The sequence below is a fragment of the Anomaloglossus baeobatrachus genome, chromosome 1 (genome assembly GCF_048569485.1).
Source record: "Anomaloglossus baeobatrachus isolate aAnoBae1 chromosome 1, aAnoBae1.hap1, whole genome shotgun sequence".
NCBI lineage: Eukaryota > Metazoa > Chordata > Amphibia > Anura > Aromobatidae > Anomaloglossus > Anomaloglossus baeobatrachus.
Genome location: NC_134353.1, coordinates 860,254,772 through 860,273,680, shown reverse-complemented (window position 1 = coordinate 860,273,680; position 18,909 = coordinate 860,254,772). Strand labels below are relative to the sequence as shown.

Sequence of the window (18,909 nt, the reverse complement as noted above, 5' to 3'; positions counted from 1 at the left end):
CGATCTTGCTAGCGAGATCGCAGCATGTAAAGCCCACTTTAGTGTATGTAAACTTTTGACTTTGCAGAAAGTAATAAAAATGCTTTAAAACATTCTCTCTCTCATTATTCTGGCATTTGGCAAATATAAATAATTTTGGTTCCTAATGGACCTAAAACGGGAAAAGTTTATTCTGATTTCATGTCAGATAGTGAGAAAAACCTGCAGATGTGTCTTTTTCGATAGTGTATGTAAACTTCTGGTTTCAACTGTGCGTCATTGGGAGGGGGCAGTGGATTCTGCACTTAGTTCTGTGACTGTATGGGGGGATGTCTGTTGAGATAAATGGGGACTATGTATTATAAATAAGGAAGCTAAAAAAAATGAGGGATGTCTTATCTTGGGCCCCTGCCTATCCCTGATGCTGGTTGCCTTACATTGTAATGAACTGAAAGGTCTTTATGCTCCCTTTTAAATATTGATCAGTTAAAGGGTTGTTTTATCATAGTAATTCCTGTCTATATGCAGTTTGAGGATATATAGATGTCAAAGTATGAAGTGTCCCTCTCATTACCTACCCATGTGCTAGAATTGAGAGACACTCTGTAAGGCCTCCTTCACACGTCAGTAATTCCGGTACGTAGGACGTTAGTTTTCATACGTACTGGAGACATGAACATCAAAATCAATGGGTCTGCGCACACATAAGTGATTTCATAAGGACCGTATGTCCGTATGGAGCACACGTGTGTCCGTGTGATCCACAAGGATACAAGTTCATTTTTCTCTGGCAGCACTGATGTCACACAGATCACACACTGATGGGATCCGTGTGACACCACGTGTCTTTGAAATAAAATGATTTTGTATACTCACCTGTCTCCAGCGCTGCTGTCTTTAGCCCTGCTTTCACTTGCTTCCAGGCCTGCTCATTATGCTCATGGATATTCACTGCACCGCAGCAGTGCCAGAGACTTCAGCACCAGGGATAGCAGCATCGGGGACTGGTGAGTAAAAAGTTCCTGTTCTGCATGTGCTATCACGGATAGCACACAGTGAACACTAGTGTGCCAAAATCACGGCACACGGATGGGCCATACTCACTTTCAACACGTATGTGTGAAGGGGGCCTAACACAAACCCTTCACGTCCATCCATTAAGGGCCTTTTGCACAGGGACATAATTGTTATATCAAGTGACTATTCCCAGTCCAGTGTGAACGTGGGCAGCGAGCAAGAAATCAGTGATAGTTCACTTTTTTGTTGTTGATCACGTTTTAGGCTGGGGTTAAAATTGTGGCTTGTCAGCAGTGGATCTTCTGGTGCACCTCGGCATCAGCCCATCGTGTGCAATGGGAAGATCATGATACATGAGATCATACAAATAATCAGATTGATGTAAATGCAAGTTTGGGGAAAGCCAACAACCTACGGTACTTATATTGGCAATCGGGACTCTTTTAAGTGTTTTTTTCTCTTCTGTATAAAAAGAGCATTAGATGAATGTTTGCTGCAGAAGACATGTGTGTCTGGCTGTGGCCAGCACTGGGGGCAAGAGCAGCCCGACCCATGGCAATCAGATGGTTCATTACTAAAAAGGGGTAGTCTTCATGACACAACGTCTTTTTTTCAGCCCTTTCAGGACTTTTTAGTATCCAGTTCACTCCAGCAAAGACTCTTTCATCCATTACGGTACTGACAGCCTACAATAGTAGTGTGTGAGCTGCTGAGCAACTCATTGCTTGATGATATCGGTCCCATATTGTCTGACAGTTACCTGATGTCAGTCCTGGGTAGGAAGCCATCTGGTCTGTTCTGAGATGATAAATAAAAGCACAAGCACAGAATATGCTCTACAGCTTCCAGACACAGCTATGGTATTGTACCGGGTGAGATTCTGGCAGAAGAGTCCTCTACGATGTCTGCTGCCGCTCCTGGTAGAATGATCCACAGTAACAGAAGAATGTCCGAGTGAAAAGACGGGGTGGCTTCATAACTAGGAATGCGGAGTTCAGCATTCTCTATGTCACTTTCCTCATATGAAAAGTATTTCTTAGTCTGATTTACCTTTATTATTTTGCAATAATTTAAGCAAAGCATAATAATAGTAATAATAATAATAATAATAATAATAATAAAAACGACATTGTAGCATCGGCGTTCCACTTTAGACCTCAAAACACAAAAAAAAACTGTTAAAAATTAAATTTTAATAATTAGATTAAAAGATAAAGCCCAAAAAAACACATATAAAATGATTAAAAATAGTACAAAGCAGGGTACTTAGATAGGTCAGGAGGCTGCAAAAATTGATATGAAGAATATATAAATATATATATATATATATATATATATATAAGTATAGAATATATATATATATATATATATATATATATATATATTCAATCACATATATACAAGCAGGTATTATGTCCCTGCAGAAACACCGACTTACTCACCACCCTGGCCAGGTTGCTTCCTCTCCCGCTGCCCTGTGGCCATCCATGTGTGCTCCTGCTTCTTCCTCTTCCCGGGGCCTGTGCACACAGCTCAGGTCTCCCGGGAGTGTGCTTAGGGCGCGTGTGTGTGCACCAGTCCTCCTCTTAAAGGGCTGGCATGCTATTTTCAGGAAATACCTCCCAGCCTATGGCTGATAGGCTTTATGTATTTAAGGCACCCTCCCATTAGGGGAGGTACCTGCACAATGACTTTAGTTAGTCAGTCTTCAGTCTGCTAGCTAGCTAGTTGTCAGGTCCCGAGTTCCTGTCCCGTTATCCCTGTGTCAATCACCTTTACCTGCCTTCCCATACCTATCTGTCCCTGCCATGCCCACCATATCTGTCCGTACCTGCCTGCCTGTCTGCCTCAGACATCCCACCTGTACCTGCCTGTATCTGTATCGGTACCTGAGTCTGTCTCCTGTCCTGGAGGTCAGCTGACACAGTCCCGGTCACTGCCTGGAAGTGGCATCTCCAGTCCTTAGTTAAGCCCCTCCCACTAAAGGGTAAGGCTGTGATTCAGTGGGTCCACTACTCCCACTCACTGCCTCTACAACGGCCATGATTGTTACAGATATACAAATACATAGTTTATCTTCTGGGGTTTTTTGTGTTTTTTTAAATTTTTGTATTCTAAATTTTTGTGTTTAAATGTTTGTGTTATGGTGATGACCATTTTGTCTGAGCTTTTTTAAGTAACATTCAAAAATGTTATTTTTTTAGCAGATGTATGGGCCATAAGAAACAGTAATCTGGAGATTTTATTTGACCTCTACAGGATCTGGTCAGAGGTCTTTATGCATGGAGGGGGAGGAGGCGAGCTGTGACATCACTTACTGTGAACAGTGGGTTCTGTGTTATCTTCTGTACGTAGCTAGCCTGTCTTTGTTGGTAATAAGATGACAACTGAAAAGTGATGTTCACAAACTGTGAAGTGTCAGCCTAGTATTAGGCTTCACTACCAGGGATAAAATTGCAAGATTCAGAGTTACACTTTTTTTATAGAGATAGGGCCCGATTCATCATTTTATTTCCTCTCCTTTTTTGGCGTGTATATGTCTTAACAAGTGACTGTTATTTGCAACACAATTCATCAAACTATTTGTGCCTTTTTTTCAAGTAGTTTAGTTATTTTTCCGAGTTTTACGTCAATTACATAGTCCCCAAATATTTTAGACTGCTCAAGAAATGCGACTAAGGCGGGCTTTCCACGTTGTGACATCGCTACCGATATATCGTCGGGGTCACATCGTTAGTGACGCACATCCGGCGCCGGTAGCGACATCGCAACGTGTAAATCCTAGGTGCGACCATGAACGAGCGCAGAAGCGTACAATATCGCTGATCTGTTTCACGTCGTTCATTTCCATAATGTTGTTACTGCTGCAGATACGATGTTGTTTGTCGTTCCTGCAGCTCCACACATCGCTGTGTGTGACACCGCAGGAACGACAAACATTTCCTTACCTGTGTCCACCGGCAATGCGGAAGGAAGGAGGTGGGCGGGATGTTATGTCTCGCTCAGCTCCGCCCCTCCGCTTCTATTGGCCGGCCGCTTAGTGATGTCGCGGTGATGCCGAACGCACCTCCCCCTTGAAGGATGGATTGTTCGGCGGTCACTGCGACGTCGCCGACAAGGTATGTGCGTGCGAAGCTGCCGTAGCGATAATGTTCGCTACAGCAGCAATCATCGCATGTGTGACGGGGGCAGGAGCTATCGCATTTGACATCGCTAGCCGATGTCGAAACGTGTAAAGTACCCCTAAGAGTTGCAAAATTAGGCACAACTCTACTTCTATCTCACCCCGGAGTGGTTTTTTTTTCTCTGTAAAAGTAACATTTTTGGCGAAATTGTACAAAACGTGTAAAAACATAAAAACAGAGGCAGAAAAAAAAAAATTTGGGGTTTTGCGCAAAATTCATGTCACGTGTGCCATTTTGCTGAATTTGCTCAGCATAAACCAAAAAGGAAACCACAAGTCAAAAAATGAAAAATAACAAAAAAACTGCAAATGATGTATTTGGCCCACAGTGATTTGGAAAATAAAAAACTCTGATTAACATTGATTGATTTATGCTGTAGGTCATTTACGTACAGAACACTTTCTTTATTGTTGCCATAGATGCATCAATAGTTTGGCCAGTCTGAGAGTGAATGATTGGAACTAAATTAGCACATTCACAGAGACCATGGCACCGATACATCATTGTATTCATGGCTTTTTCTGGGTTAAAAATAGTTCTAATAAAGACTATTCATTTGCAGCTTATGGTCACACGACTGTATATTCTGTCATGTGAGGGAATTGGATCGATTATGCTAATAACCCCGGCCGGACTAGCCATCGGGCATTTCTAGTAAATGCCAGAAGGGCCCGTACCGGTAGTGGGCCACTCCATCTATCGTCACCTCTACGCGCTCTATAGCAGCTTGCACGCCCGGTAGCATTAGCTTGCCTTAAGTGTGCGTGGGATGTACCCACAATTAGTACCAGTGAAAATTACACCTTCCTGACCCCAATACGCACCGCCAAAAAAAAACAAAGTTATGGGTCGTAAAAATTGTGGAGCAAATAAATATTTTATAAAAAATTTGTACATATTAAATGTAGTATATACATTTGGCATTGTCGCCGTTGTATTAGCTGAATAAAGACCCATCAGTTATATCTATTGGTAAGCTGCATTAAAGCATAAGTCTGGTGTTTATTTTGTTTCGGCTCTGGATTGGTGCTACTAATCTAAGATCCTTGCTCCTAGTATTATATTGTACGTACCAACCGCCGTCTTCAGCTTTTCTCGGCACCGCTCCATTCCTGCAGCACCATCTTGTGAACATAACTTCTGACTGACAGGGAGTCAGAGGTAACAGTCACCAGCTCTCAGTGTTCGTCTATGAGAGCCTTGTTCTGGCCTCCTTCTGGTTCTCATAGACTTTGGCGGGCTTTGCACATTACGACATCGCATGCCGTTGCTGCGATGTCGAGTGTGATAGTCCCCGCCCTCGTCGTACGTGCGATATCTTGTGATAGCTGCGAACATCGCTACGGCAGCTTCACAAGCACTCACCTGTCCTGCGACGTCGCTCTGGCCGGTGACCCGCCTCCTTCCTAAGGGGGCGGGCCGTGCAGCGTCATAGCGACGTCACACGGCAGGCGGCCAATAGCAATGGAGGGGCGGAGATGAGCAGGATGTAAACATCCCGCCCACCTCCTTCCTTCTCATAGCAGCCGGGACGCAGGTAAGGTGATGTTCCTCGCTCCAGCGGCTTCACACACAGCGATGTGTGCTGCCGCAGGAACGAGGAACAACATCGTACCTGTCGCTGCATCGGCATTATGGAAATGTCGGAGACTATACCGATGATACGATAACGACGCTTTTGCGCTCGTTCTTCGTATCAAAAACGTTTTACACACTACGACATCGCAAGTGACGCAAGATGTGCGTCACTATTGATTTGACCCCACCGACATCGCACCTGCGATGTCGTAGTGTGCAAAGCCGCCCTTAAGGCTGCTTTTCACCAGACAATCTATCGTGCGATAGATCGTCGGGGTCACGTTTTTTGTGACGCACATCCGGCATCGCTGGCGATGCCGGCCTGTGTGACACCTCCTAGCGACGCAGTATCGCTCACAAATCGTGAGTCATGTACTGCTCGCTAGGTTCCATAATATCGTTTAATTTAGTTGTTCATCGTTTCCGGGGTAGCACATGCCACTCCGTGTGACACCCCGGGAACGATGAACAGCAGCTCACCTGCGTCACGCGGCCGCCGCCGGCAATGTGAAGGAAGGAGGTGGCCGGGATGTTTACGTCCCGCTCATCTCCGCCCCTCCGCTTCCATTGGCCGGCGGCCGTGTGACGTCGCTGTGACGCCGAACGTCCCTCCTACTCCAGGAAGTGGACGTTCGCCACCCACAGCGAGGTCACACGAGAGGTAAGTATGTGTGACAGGGGTTACCGACTTTGTGCGCCACGGGCAGCGATTTGGCCGTGACGCAAAAAGGACGGGGGCAGGTACGATCGATTGTGAAATTGCACAATCGGTCGTACCGTGTAAAGCAGCCTTTACATTGACTTTCCGCTCACGCAGCAAACAGTGGAACGATCCGGCAGGTCACAAAGTGCTGCAGACCTACCGGAGCACTGAGAACAGATGTAGACGGCGGCTGGAAAATACTAGGGTCAGGAATCTCAGATTAGTGCGACTACTCTAGCAGTGAAATAATTAAAAAAAACCACTGGAGTGATGCTCTGATTTTCATTGCTCTAAACATTTTTATTTATATATGTTCTTTGCACTTTTCTGCTTTTCATGTTAACTTATTACCGTATTTTTCGTTATATAAGAAGCACCGGATTATAAGACGCACCCCAAATTTAGAGAAAGAAAAAGATTAAAAAAAATGGAGTCTATTTTATAATCTGGTGGTGTTTTACCAGGGAGCTGGGCAGAAGCGGTGGTGGAGCGGGGGGTCACAGGAGGCAGGGGTGGTGCTGGAATACGGCGATGGTGGTGCAGAAGGGGGCCCAGATGCTCGCTGTGGGCGGTGGCACTGTGCTGGAGCTGCAGGCGCTGCTCTGTGAGGGGGCTGCTGGCGCTGCTGTGTGCTAGTGCTCACTGCAGGCGGGCCATTCTTAAGATGTCGTCGGAAATGGCGCCCGGAGTTGGCTTGTGAGAAGATTGAGTTATCAGCCATTTTGTCTTCATTTTCCTTAAGTCCACTGGGACATAAATGGGCCAGAAGTGGCGCGTGCGCAGATGAGATCTTGAGCCAAGAACTCCATCTGCACACGCGCCGACTCCAGGCTCCATTATTTGAAGCCCACATCTCACCGCCCACAGCCACGGCACAGAGCAGTGCCCGCAGCCCCTGCACAGAGCAGTGCCTGCAGCACAGTGCACAGAGCAGCACAGAGCAGCATCCGCAGCACAGCACACAGCACAGACCACAGCGCACAGAGCAGCATCTGCAGCATCCGTAGCACAGCACACAGAGCAGCACCTGCAGCACAGCACACAGAGGAGCACCCGCAGCACAGCGCACACAGCAGCGCCCCCAGCACAGCGCACAGAGCAGCGCCCGCAGCACAGCGCACAGAGCAGCGCCCACAGCATAGCGCACAGAGCAGCACCCGCCACACAGCGCACAGAGCAGCACCCGCCACACAGCGCACAGAGCAGCGCCCGCAGAACAGCGCACAGCATTGTCCTGCCTCCTGTGTCCCCTCTTCACCACCACCTGGTAAGCTACATTCGGATTTTAATATGCACCCCTCATTTTCCTCCCAAATTTTTGTGAGGAAAAGTGCGTCTTATAATCCGAAAAATACGGTACTTTGGAAAATAATAAAAAACATTTTATTGCTTTCTAGGGTGGTAACAACTTGCATAGATGCACGCTATCCAATTTACGTTGCCTCTCGCAGCATGCAGAAGATGTTTTCTCGTGCTGAATCACCATGAGAAAAAGTACGCTGGTCGGCATTGCCCCAAAGTATAACATCGGTCCAAGGGCTAAAGGACACTTTACACGCTGCGGTATCGGTATGTTGTGCACCACGGGCAGCAAATCGCTGCCTGTGGCGCATAACATCACTTACACCCGTCACCCAGACTTACCTTCCTTGCGACGTCGCTGTTGCTGGCGAACCGCCTCCTTTCTAAGGGGGCGGTTTGTGCAGCGTCACAGCGACGTCACACGGCAGCCGTCCAATAGCAGAGGAGGAACATGACGCCCACCTCCTTCCTCATTGCCGGTGGACGCAGGTAAGGAGATGTTCGTCGTTCCTGCGGTGTCACACATAGCGATGTGTGATGCCGCAGAAACGAGGAACAACCAGCGGCATGCACCACCAATGATATTAGGAAAAGGAGTGACGTGTCAACGATCAACGAATTTTGACATTTTTACGATCGTTGATCGTCGCTCCTTGGTGTCACACGCTGCGATGTCGCTAACAGCGCCGGATGTGCGTCACCAACGACGTGACCCCGACGATATATCGTTAGCGATGTCGCAGCGTGTAAAGCCCCCTTTAAAGATAAAACATCAGATAGCCCTCGTCCGACTGATATGCTTGTGTGAGCGCTGTCTATCTATGATTATTTAACTTGCACATTTTTATTTTTTCATTTAACTCTATTTGGTTTCACCTGATTTTTTTGGATTTTATCTTGTTCAACTTTATCGGTGTGGGTTTAGTTAACCAGATTTTTTAGCCTATCACTATATTCACATAACACTTTAGCATCCAATCAGTGGCTCTGCCCCACAAATCAGCATTTATGCCGACATGGCCTTTGACTTTAATGATGCAGATGAAGTCACAGTGTGCTCTGGCGGACAGCTTTTTTGGCAAATGAAATATGTCAACTATACATCGAAGCTCATAGGTGGCATAGACTGTTCTCCAGTTATTCTCTATACTGATATCTTTTAATATTCTATTCAGTATTATGTTATCAAAACTGATCACCTATCCAAGGTTAAAAGTGTTTGACTAGGATAGCCAAACATTGGATCACATACAAATAAAGAGGAGGATGGTCCTGTGCCCCCCCACCCCCATTCACCCACCTCTGATTTTACAGTTTACCGTTTATGGTAACATGGATCCATTTAAGGGGGATAATTTGTGTCAGGCTGTTCTACTGGTTTGTCCATGTGGATTTTTTACTTCTGCATGGACATTTTCCAATACATTAATGAGTAGTGATGGTCGGACTCCCAGATAACCAGGATAAGCTGGTCAAACCGGGTTAAAAAAAAAAACAGGTTCGGGCCCAGAACTGATCCCCGATAAATGGCCAAACGCCAGACGCATATAAGTCTATGGGGACCAGAATCCTTAGAATCTTTAAAATGGTGATAAAAGGGATAGGGGGATTGGAGCAGGCGCGTTATACTTACCGAGTCTCCCCTTGGCTGTAATGGTACTTCCGGGCGCTCATTCTTCTTCATACAAATTCACTGCTTCCCCCGCCTACCGGCCGTCCCAGCGTCTCTGATTGGTTGCAGTCAGACGTACCCCCACTCTGTGTGATAGCGTGTCTGACTGCAACCAGAGGCACTATGTTTGCGTCTCCATTGCTGTAAAAATAAATAAATTGGAGTAGGTCCCTCCATATTTTGATGCCCAGCACAAATAAAGAATATGGCTACAGGCTGCAGTCCCCAGCTGTGTGCTTATCTTGGCTGTGTATCAAAATAAGAGGAACCGCAGGCGGCTTTTCAAAAAAAAAAAATTATTTAAGTAATTTAAAAAAAAACAGCGTGCAGTCCCCTCTAATTTTGATACCCATCCATGATTAAACCGACAGCTGGGAGCTGGTATTCTCAGACTGGGGAGCCCCCTAGTCTGAAAATAGCAGCCTGCAGTGCCCAGGATTGTCGCAGCCATTAGATGCAACAATCCCAGATCTTTACCCTGCTCATGCCGATTGCCCTGGTGTGGTGATAATCGGGGTAATAAGGAGTTAATATAGCTCACAGCTGCCAATAAGCCCTAGATTAGTAATGGGAGGCATCTATGAGAGCCCCGTTACTAATCTGTAAGTGAAAAAAATAAATACAAAGAAAAAATCCTTTATTTGAACTAATATACAAACAAACACCACCCTCTTACTTCCTATTATTATCCCTCAAAAGACCCAGGTCTTACGTAATCCACACAGGGTCCCACGATGATTCCATGTTAGGCTACAAGTTGAACTAGATGGACTAAGGGGCACTTTGCACACTGCGACATCGCAGGCCGATGCTGCGATGCCGAGTGCGATAGTCCCCGCCCCCGTCGCAGCAGCGATATGTGGTGATAGCTGGCGTAGCGAAAATTATCGCTACGCCAGCTTCACACACACACTCACCTGCCGTGCGACGTCCCTGTGGCCGGCGACCCGCCTCCTTGTTAAGGGGGCGGGTCGTGCGGCGTCACTGCGACGTCACACGGCAGGCGGCCAATCGGAGCGGAGGGGCGGAGATGAGCAGGATGTAAACATCCTGCCCACCTCCTTCCTTCCGCATATCCTACGGAAGCCGCGGTGACGCCGGTAGGAGATGTTCCTCGCTCCTGCGGCTTCACACACAGCGATGTGTGCTGCCGCAGGAGCGAGGAACAACATAGGCCCGTCGCGTCAGCGTAATTATGAATTACGCCGACGCTGCACCGATGATACGATTACGACGCTTTTGCGCTCGTTAATCGTATCATCTAGGCTTTACACACTGCGATGTCGCATGCGATGCCGGATGTGCGTCACTTTCAATTTGACCCCACCGACATGGCACCTGCGATGTCGCAGTGTGCAAAGTGCCCCTTAGAGTCTCCCTTCAACCTTAAAAACTATGAAACTATGAAACTATAAACTGCAGCACTGAGGGGGAGCAGGGTGCTGTTGGGAAATGTAGGTTTAGCAGATACCAAAAGTTCCAGCTGTTCAGCTATGTGAAACTGGATGCACAGGGGGACAAAACGAGATGAAAAAAAGACACAAAGGTATGTAGGAAACCTAATGTTGGGCTTAGTCAGAATTTTTATAATAGTTGTGCTATTACTGTGCTTTGTGATAAATAATGCGACTCTGGGAATAACTCTTTAAATATTGTTGAATGTTTCCGCTGTTGGCACATAAGACTACAATTCACGTGCCCCATGATTCGGTGATGCTGTGTTATATAGCACAAGTCTAAGTGTCGATCTCAGGACACAGTGGCAATTGAATGCAATAAACCTAAGCAACCACATATTAGCTGTCCCTTTTTATGTTAAACTTTTGCAATGTTCTCTGCCAAAGCCTTTCCGACTGATGTCGAGAATGGAAAGTCACAGCTTTAGGCCATAGTGTGCCACAGTGGGGCTATAGTTTGAGTTTTTGTTATTTTCTTTTTCCTTTAGGCTGCAACTGAGATTTTGCAGCATTGTGAACGGAACATTAGGAAGACAGTTTTGAAAAACAAAGCTGCCCATTGCCGTGCCACATGCTCGAATTATAAATCGAGAAGAAGAAATGTATATTCAGTGGGGCACCTTTACATCTGCCTGCACATACCCTTATACCTCCTGCTATCAAAGTGGTGTCCTGGTGCTTAAATCTGTTACTGTTTGTCTTGCAGGAGGAGATGATTATGTCTGAATGAGTATACAGATTATCATACCTACTTACACTTATTCACATCTCCGGAAAATGTCTATATATGAATGAACTGGCATCACACCATGTACACAGCCAGTTATACTTAGCTTTTATGCTTGCTGCTATTATTGAGCTGATTTGTAGAACAAGGTTGCTTTTGATTTTTTTTGTAGTCATTTATTGATTTCTCCTTTTTATTAAACAAAAAACCCAACTTCAGTTATTCACAATTCTGAATAAAGGAAAATTTCCAGCCATTGCCAACTGGTCACATTATGGCACAGTCATTTTAATGCTTTGTTCACTATTTTTTCCTAAAGTGAATTTCAATGTGAAACACAAAGGTTGTTCAAGTTAACCAGACTGAGAAATCAACTGCAGCAAACATATAGCGGCTTCGACACGGAAAGTCATAAGTCAAATGATTAGACATGATTAAGTCTTTGAAATTCAAAATTGCTAGATTCGACAATTTGTCACAAATAATACACACATAATACTGCAAATGATCTGAGTGTCCTGAAAAATATGTGTAACATTCTACGGTTTTCTGGGCCTATATTCAACCCCTTGTTAACACAAACACAGCCTTATTAATGTCAAAGTAACCTTTCCATACAAATTTATGGTAACCCAGTATTAACTACAGCCCATTTAGTAACACAGCCTCTTTGTGGAACAATGATCAGTGTCAAACTGATGGTGTCGCTGTCAGAGGTGAAACCATCCTGCTGTGACTGAGATGAATAATGTGGCAATTATTCCATTACCTCCTTCGCTTTCTACCCACTAATGTACTTGCAGTATTACTGTGTGGACAGCTGATGCCAATGGTGGTGGTTGTGTCTCTGCTGATGCTAGCTGCTCCCACATTCTTAGCCGTGATTTGTTTTATTTTATTTCACGCTACCCCAAAGGTAGCACTATCAAAGGTATCTCTGGAATCAGAGGCAGCTAGGGCACCCTGGCCTGAGGGCCAGATTAGGAGCCTTGGTTCCTTGTGTTATCCCATCACACCCCGTGGCAACTATAGAGTCTTTAGTTAGATATTTTAGCCCATCACGTTATTTTGTCTTGCCACTAGAACATGATGGATTGCCAAATATTTTTTTGTATGCTTTTTATCCCTTTTCCATGTCATTTCAGCCTTAGTTGGACAAAGCACACCCACATAAATTATTGTGCAATGGTCTGCCATATGAATCAATATACACCAAATCCATCCATTAGATTGAGTACTGACATCTGAGAGAGGAAAAAAACATGGTGCTCATTTATCAGAAAAAACACTTGCTGAGCAAGAAAAAGGTAGGATGAAAGGCACTCACCGGGATGATGGTGTCAAAAAACCTTTTATTCAATCATTTAGTGAAAAGTGAAGGCATGGGGGAGGGGGGTTCACGGGGCATGTTGGACGACGGCCGTTTCGCGCCTCTATATGATGCTTCTGCGGTACCCCCCTCCCCCATGCCTTCACTTTTCACCAAATGACGGAATAAAAGGTTTTTTTATACCATCATCCCGGTGAGTGCCTTTCATTCTACCTTTTTCTTATTGTGCAACATGAGCAACTGCTCATTTTATTTGATTTTTCCATCCTGTAATTGATTTCTTATAATACGGATTTTGATAGCAGATCTGTAAAATTGTCAGCGGCATGTAAATGGCCTTGTTTTTATAATGCAAAGATTAAAACACCAGACCGTCATATAAGCAGATAAAATATCACTTGAAATTCCCTTTAAGTCCTGATAAATGTGGCACAGTCCATGTGATGATTCTTCAAACCCATTTTCAATATCAGGAGAAGTACACGCTAAAACTGTCTGCACATTTCATTATTCTGAGATAAAACACAATCCGCTGCTCGGTCAGATGACATCCGACGCCATTCCTGTAAATCAAGGGCAGGCAAATCTTGACACCCTGGCTCCCTTGTGAATATAAATTTCTATAATCATTCAAAGGAGATTGGTGCTATTAGGTTTTATTTTATTTCTTTCCATTTTAATTTTTATTCTGATGGTTCTATCATGGCACGAAGCTGGTCTTTTCCGCAATGGGTATTTATTTTATACTAGTGTTTTGTGATTTTGTATTGGATAGTGTTGCTATTTTTGAAAGCTCTCTGAAATTCTATGGAGGATCTGAGTTTTTTTTTAAAATGACGCTTGGATGACGCTGGTGATGACATTCACATTCATCACCAGTGTCATCTAAGTACCTGCCCATAATTTCGCGCCTGCGCAATAATATCGCCACTGCGTATGCGCGATGCTTCAGGAGCACTGCGGAACATGAGGGCGGCGGCCTCATCTATGTAAGTGAACACTGGGGGACGGCGAACAGCGGCAGGAGGGGGGATAACAGACGAAATACAGCCCGCCCACTGGGCCAGCAAACCTCATTACCATAGCAAAAGGTAATATTTTATAAAGTTGTTATTTAGGTCTGAAAGGGGGGCCAGTAGCAAGATGAACCTTTATAGAATGCAGCCCAGGAGCTGCAGAAGGGGATTCTTTTAGTTTAATAGCGAAAATTCAGGTGACAGGTTCCCTTTAAGAGCAGAAGATGCCTAAGGTTGGTCAGGTCACTTCTTCTAACCGCTTGGCATCTTTGGAAACGTGAAGCGGTTAAAAGAAGATATGTTCATTCTTTTGAATATATTGAGGGCACTTTTTCAGGTGGTTTCAGACTCGCGCCTGAAAAAGATGTCGTGATTATACCCTAAATTGGGAAACAGAATCACTGAAGAGCCTGATTAATTACCTGTGTGCATTTGTTCTAGGAAAGAATACATTCCTTACACAGTAAGTCACTTTTTTTTTGCAGGGGACTTTCCTCTATGACATCTATAGGCCGTAATATAGGTTTTCTTCATGGGACAATCCCTTTAGGAAGAGCGGAGCTGTGTAATGAAATATGTCTGGGCAGGTTAGATTGTGTGAGGGCCTTGAACTGAGGTTGCAGTTGTAATAAAATTCTTTGACATAAGCGTCCTTGAAGAAATACGTTTTCAAGGCACGCTCCAGCCTTAGCTCAATTTCTCAAAGCAGTTTGATCCGTAGAGTTTTCTCGGGTATATTCAGTCATGTTAAAACAAAAAAAAAGTAGCCACCGTTTATTTATTGATTTGCTGTTGGTTTAATTCTATAATGCTTTCATAATGCTCCTTTCACATTGTCATCATGGCTTTCTTTTCGTAAAAGTAGCCATGATGCTTTGCCAAATACGAAATGCGATGGATGCATGCCGCGGCAGTGAGCGAATGCAAAAAGTAACTGGAGGAAAATGTGCGCAGATTTATCTGTAGGGGATCAGTTTTATTTCTAATTTAAAGGGAACTTGTCACCAGGCTTTTCCCTTATGAGCTGCGGCCACCACCAGTGAGCTCTTATATACAGTATTCCAGAATACTGTATATAAGAGCCCAGGCCGCTCTGTATAACATAAAAAGCATCTTTATAATACTCAACTAGGTGGCGGTCCGGTCCTATGGGTGTTGCTCTTGGTCCGGTGCCTTCTCTCTGCTGTGATCGCAGTCCTCCTTCTTCTAAGCCTCGTATGGATGATGCGTCCTACGTCATCCACACAGGGCGTTATTCCGGTCCTGCGCAGACGCACTTTGATCTGTCATGCTGAGGGCAGATCAAACTATTGTAATACACCGGCATGAGGAAAGGTCAAAGACCGCACGAACATGCGCAATACAATACTTTGATCTGCCCTCAACAGGGCAGATCAAAGTGCGCCTGCGCAGGACATCAATACCAGCCTGTGTGGATGACATAGTATGTGTTATGCAGACGGCCTCAGAAGAAGGAGGAACACGATCACAGGAGAGAGGAGGCACAAGACCAAGAGCAGCGACACCAATCAGACCAGACCGCCCCCTAGGTGAGTATAATATAGGTGTTTTTTACGTTGTACAGAGTGGCCTGGGCTCTTATATACGGTATTCTGGAATGCTGTATATAAGGGCTTACTGGTAGTGACCACAGCGCATAAGAGAAAAACCTGGTGACAGTTTCCCTTTAAGTTTTAATTTTAATTTAGTTGTGGCTTCTGTAAAAAGACTGATATAAATCAGTTATTTTGGCCCAGGGATATAACCGGAATCTACAGACCTAACCACTCAATTGAGTCAGAGAGATACGCAGTTGATCGTGGATCTCACAAGTGATTTTCAGTACTAGACGTAGAATCCAAATTACAACAGTGCAAACGTACGATTTACTGTATGCATTACATTTATATACACCTTAACATTGTAATTACAACGCCAAGAAGAAAAAGTCATGGAATTATGGAAATCACAAGATGGATAGACATGTTAATAATATGCAAATGGTGAAATAATGGACACGAAATATTCAAAATATCTTGATTTATTCAGTAGTCCAGAGATGCGACAGGTCATGGTAGGACGTTTAGGACAGTAGCACAAGCCACATTGCGGCCTATCATTGTCATGATGAAAACCAGCTGCTGGGATACTTAGAAGAAATGGCTGTAACACTGGTTCCATTTTTGTCCATTCTATACTGCTAGTGAAATTGGACATTATTTACCAAGCTGAAGGAGTCAGTATCAGTACAAACCATCAGAAGGACTTTAAACGACATTGGGTTATGAGTCAGATGTACAGGTACAGGCAGTAGCGTAGCTACCAGGGGGGGCAGGTTACACCGGGCCCCGCACTAGTAGGTGTCCTACCGGAGCCACCACTAATCTTAACTTGTGCACCCTGCGCGGTAGAGTAGGGAGACCTGATCTCCCTACACTACCGCTCTCAATTCTGTAGACCGCAAGGTCTCCAAATGTCAAAGGAGCCGTTTTTCAACATGACAACACCTGTCCGTATGTTGCTAGTGATGTTGTTTACAGCCTAAGTGTCCTAAATGTGCTACTACTACCGAGTTCCCCATTGACTCCCATTACACTCTGTAAGGCCTCTTTCATACGTCCGTGTAAAACACACACGTTTTGCATGATCCTTGGTATAGGTGCATATGTGTGTGTGTGTGTGTGTGTGTGTGTTCAGCATGTGCTGTCAGTGTGCTATTCATGTGACATCCGTATAGCACATGGTGCTGATGTATCTGGCGCTGCTGTTACTTCCGGTCCTCGGTGCAGTGAATATGCGATGAACATAATGAGCAGGGGTCGGAGGTAAGTGACAGCCGTGGAAGAGACAGCAGTGCTGGAGAAGGTGAGTGTAGAAATTCCAGTACGTGTCACACTGATGTCACATGGATCACATCAGTGTGGTCCATGTGACACCCATGCTGCCTGAGAAAAACGGACATATCTACGTGTGGAGCACACAGACACTCGTATGCTCCACATGGACACACTATCCATGGGATAACACGCACGTGTGCACAAACCCATTGATTTTAATGGGTCTACGTGTGCCTGTGTCTCCGGTACGTGTGAAAACAGACATCACACGTACCGGAGACACAGATGTGTGAAGGAGGCCTAGGCCTCTTTCACACAACAGTGATTCTGGTACGTATCTGACAGTCTTTATACGTACCAGAATCACAGACATACGTAGACCCATTAAAATCAACGGGTCTGTGCACACATCAGTGATTTCTCACTGACTGTGTCTCTGTGCAGCGTACACACAAGTCCGTGATTTCCGCATGGAGACGTCCATTTTTTTCTGTCATCGCTGATGTCCCACGGACCACACTATGGTGGGATCCGTGAAACACGTACCAGAAAAACACGGACATTGAAAATAATAAGCTTTTTAAACTCACCTGTCTCCAGCGAAGCTGTCTTCAGCCGCTGATCTCTCCTGCTTCTTGGCCGACTAATTACTCTCCTGCATATGTAATTATGCACTGCACAGCCGACCCGGAAGTAGCTGCAGCGGTGACAGACACAACGGCCAGACACAGGAGAGCATGAGACTTCAGCACCACAGACAGGAGGAGCGGGGACAGGTGAGTATAATTGCCTGATCTACATGTGCTATCACTGATCACGGATCACGGATAACCCATGGAGAATATATGTGTGTCATAAATCACGGCACACAGAAGGACAAATGCGTTTTTAACATGTCAGTGTGAAACAGGCCTGACATACTACCGCTCAATCGAGCACCGAGCAGTTCGCTAGAAAAGTAAAGAAGGGGGGTGCAGCTGCAGTATTTCTCCCTTTTGTGTGTAAGGATCATGGTGTGAGAGGAGAGGGGGAACAACATGAATATAAAAATATGAATCAACTCATTAAAGAATTTAGTATAATTTAAAATACTTTTTTTAAAACATTATACAGGCTGCACAGTGCTGGCGATGACTTAATTCCGGGTGCTGAGACCCCCTTCAATCTCTGAAAACATCTCCTTGAAGTGCCCAGCTCCTGTATAAGTGCATACAGAGAAGTTTACAGACTCCATAGAAACTCTATGGGTCCATATCTGGCACTGTGAGAGGGGTAAACAGACCTATAGAGTTACTACTGAGCTTGTCCACCACTCTGTGAACACACCTGCAGGAGCTGAGTACTGCAGAGAGGTGTTTCCAGAGATCGGTGGGAGTCGGGGGTCAGGACCAGGACCCTCATTGATCAGTAGGACTGTGCAGCCTCTATAATGTACAGAAAGTGTTCTGAAATGGTTGCTACTCTTTAGGTGAGCATAGAGACAAAAATGGCTGAAGGTAGGCCCAAAATCTGCAGGTGACACACATTTATGGCTTCACTGTAGACTATATCTACATCTGTGGAAGTAATGATTGACATTTCTTCTGTAGCAAAAGATTCTTAGTATTCCAAATAAAGTATAAGACATTTTAAAACTGATATTCCTACAAAAATTCCATAACAATATGTGTTACATTTTGTATAGCATTCTTATAATGGCAATCTTAGGGATGAACGTGTCAGTGAGTTTGGTACTTTGAAGGATACTCATGTATGTTGTTGCCTATCATATGTCTAATTGTCTATCATATATTCATGTTGTTTTCTTTTTCTCCCTTTAGAGAGCAACCCATCTTCAGCACCAAAGCCCATGTCTTCCAGATTGATCCAAACACAAAGAAGAACTGGGTTCCCACCAGCAAACATGCAGTTACTGTGTCCTATTTCTACGATAGCACAAGGAATGTCTATAGGATAATTAGTCTGGATGGGTCGAAGGTAAAAAAAAAAGAAAAAAGATAATTCTTTCAGCCATGTGGTGAAGACACCCTTATTTAAAGAGAACCAACCAGCAGGATTTTCATATATAAAGTAAAGCCAGTGCTATACTGGCGCTAGGATGCTGAG

At 44.8% G+C, this 18,909-nt stretch overlaps 1 protein-coding gene across 5 annotated transcripts in view; it reads left to right on the top strand.

The window, feature by feature from the left end:
• Nucleotides 1–18,909, top strand: part of HOMER1 (homer scaffold protein 1) — a 170,099-nt gene that overhangs the window by 11,361 nt on the left and 139,829 nt on the right. For all 5 annotated transcript variants that reach the window (XM_075325749.1, XM_075325732.1, XM_075325739.1 and 2 more), the window contains exon 3: nucleotides 18,624–18,780. In XM_075325749.1, coding sequence (XP_075181864.1) covers nucleotides 18,624–18,780 — 157 coding nt within the window. The remainder of the gene's footprint in view (nucleotides 1–18,623; nucleotides 18,781–18,909) is intronic.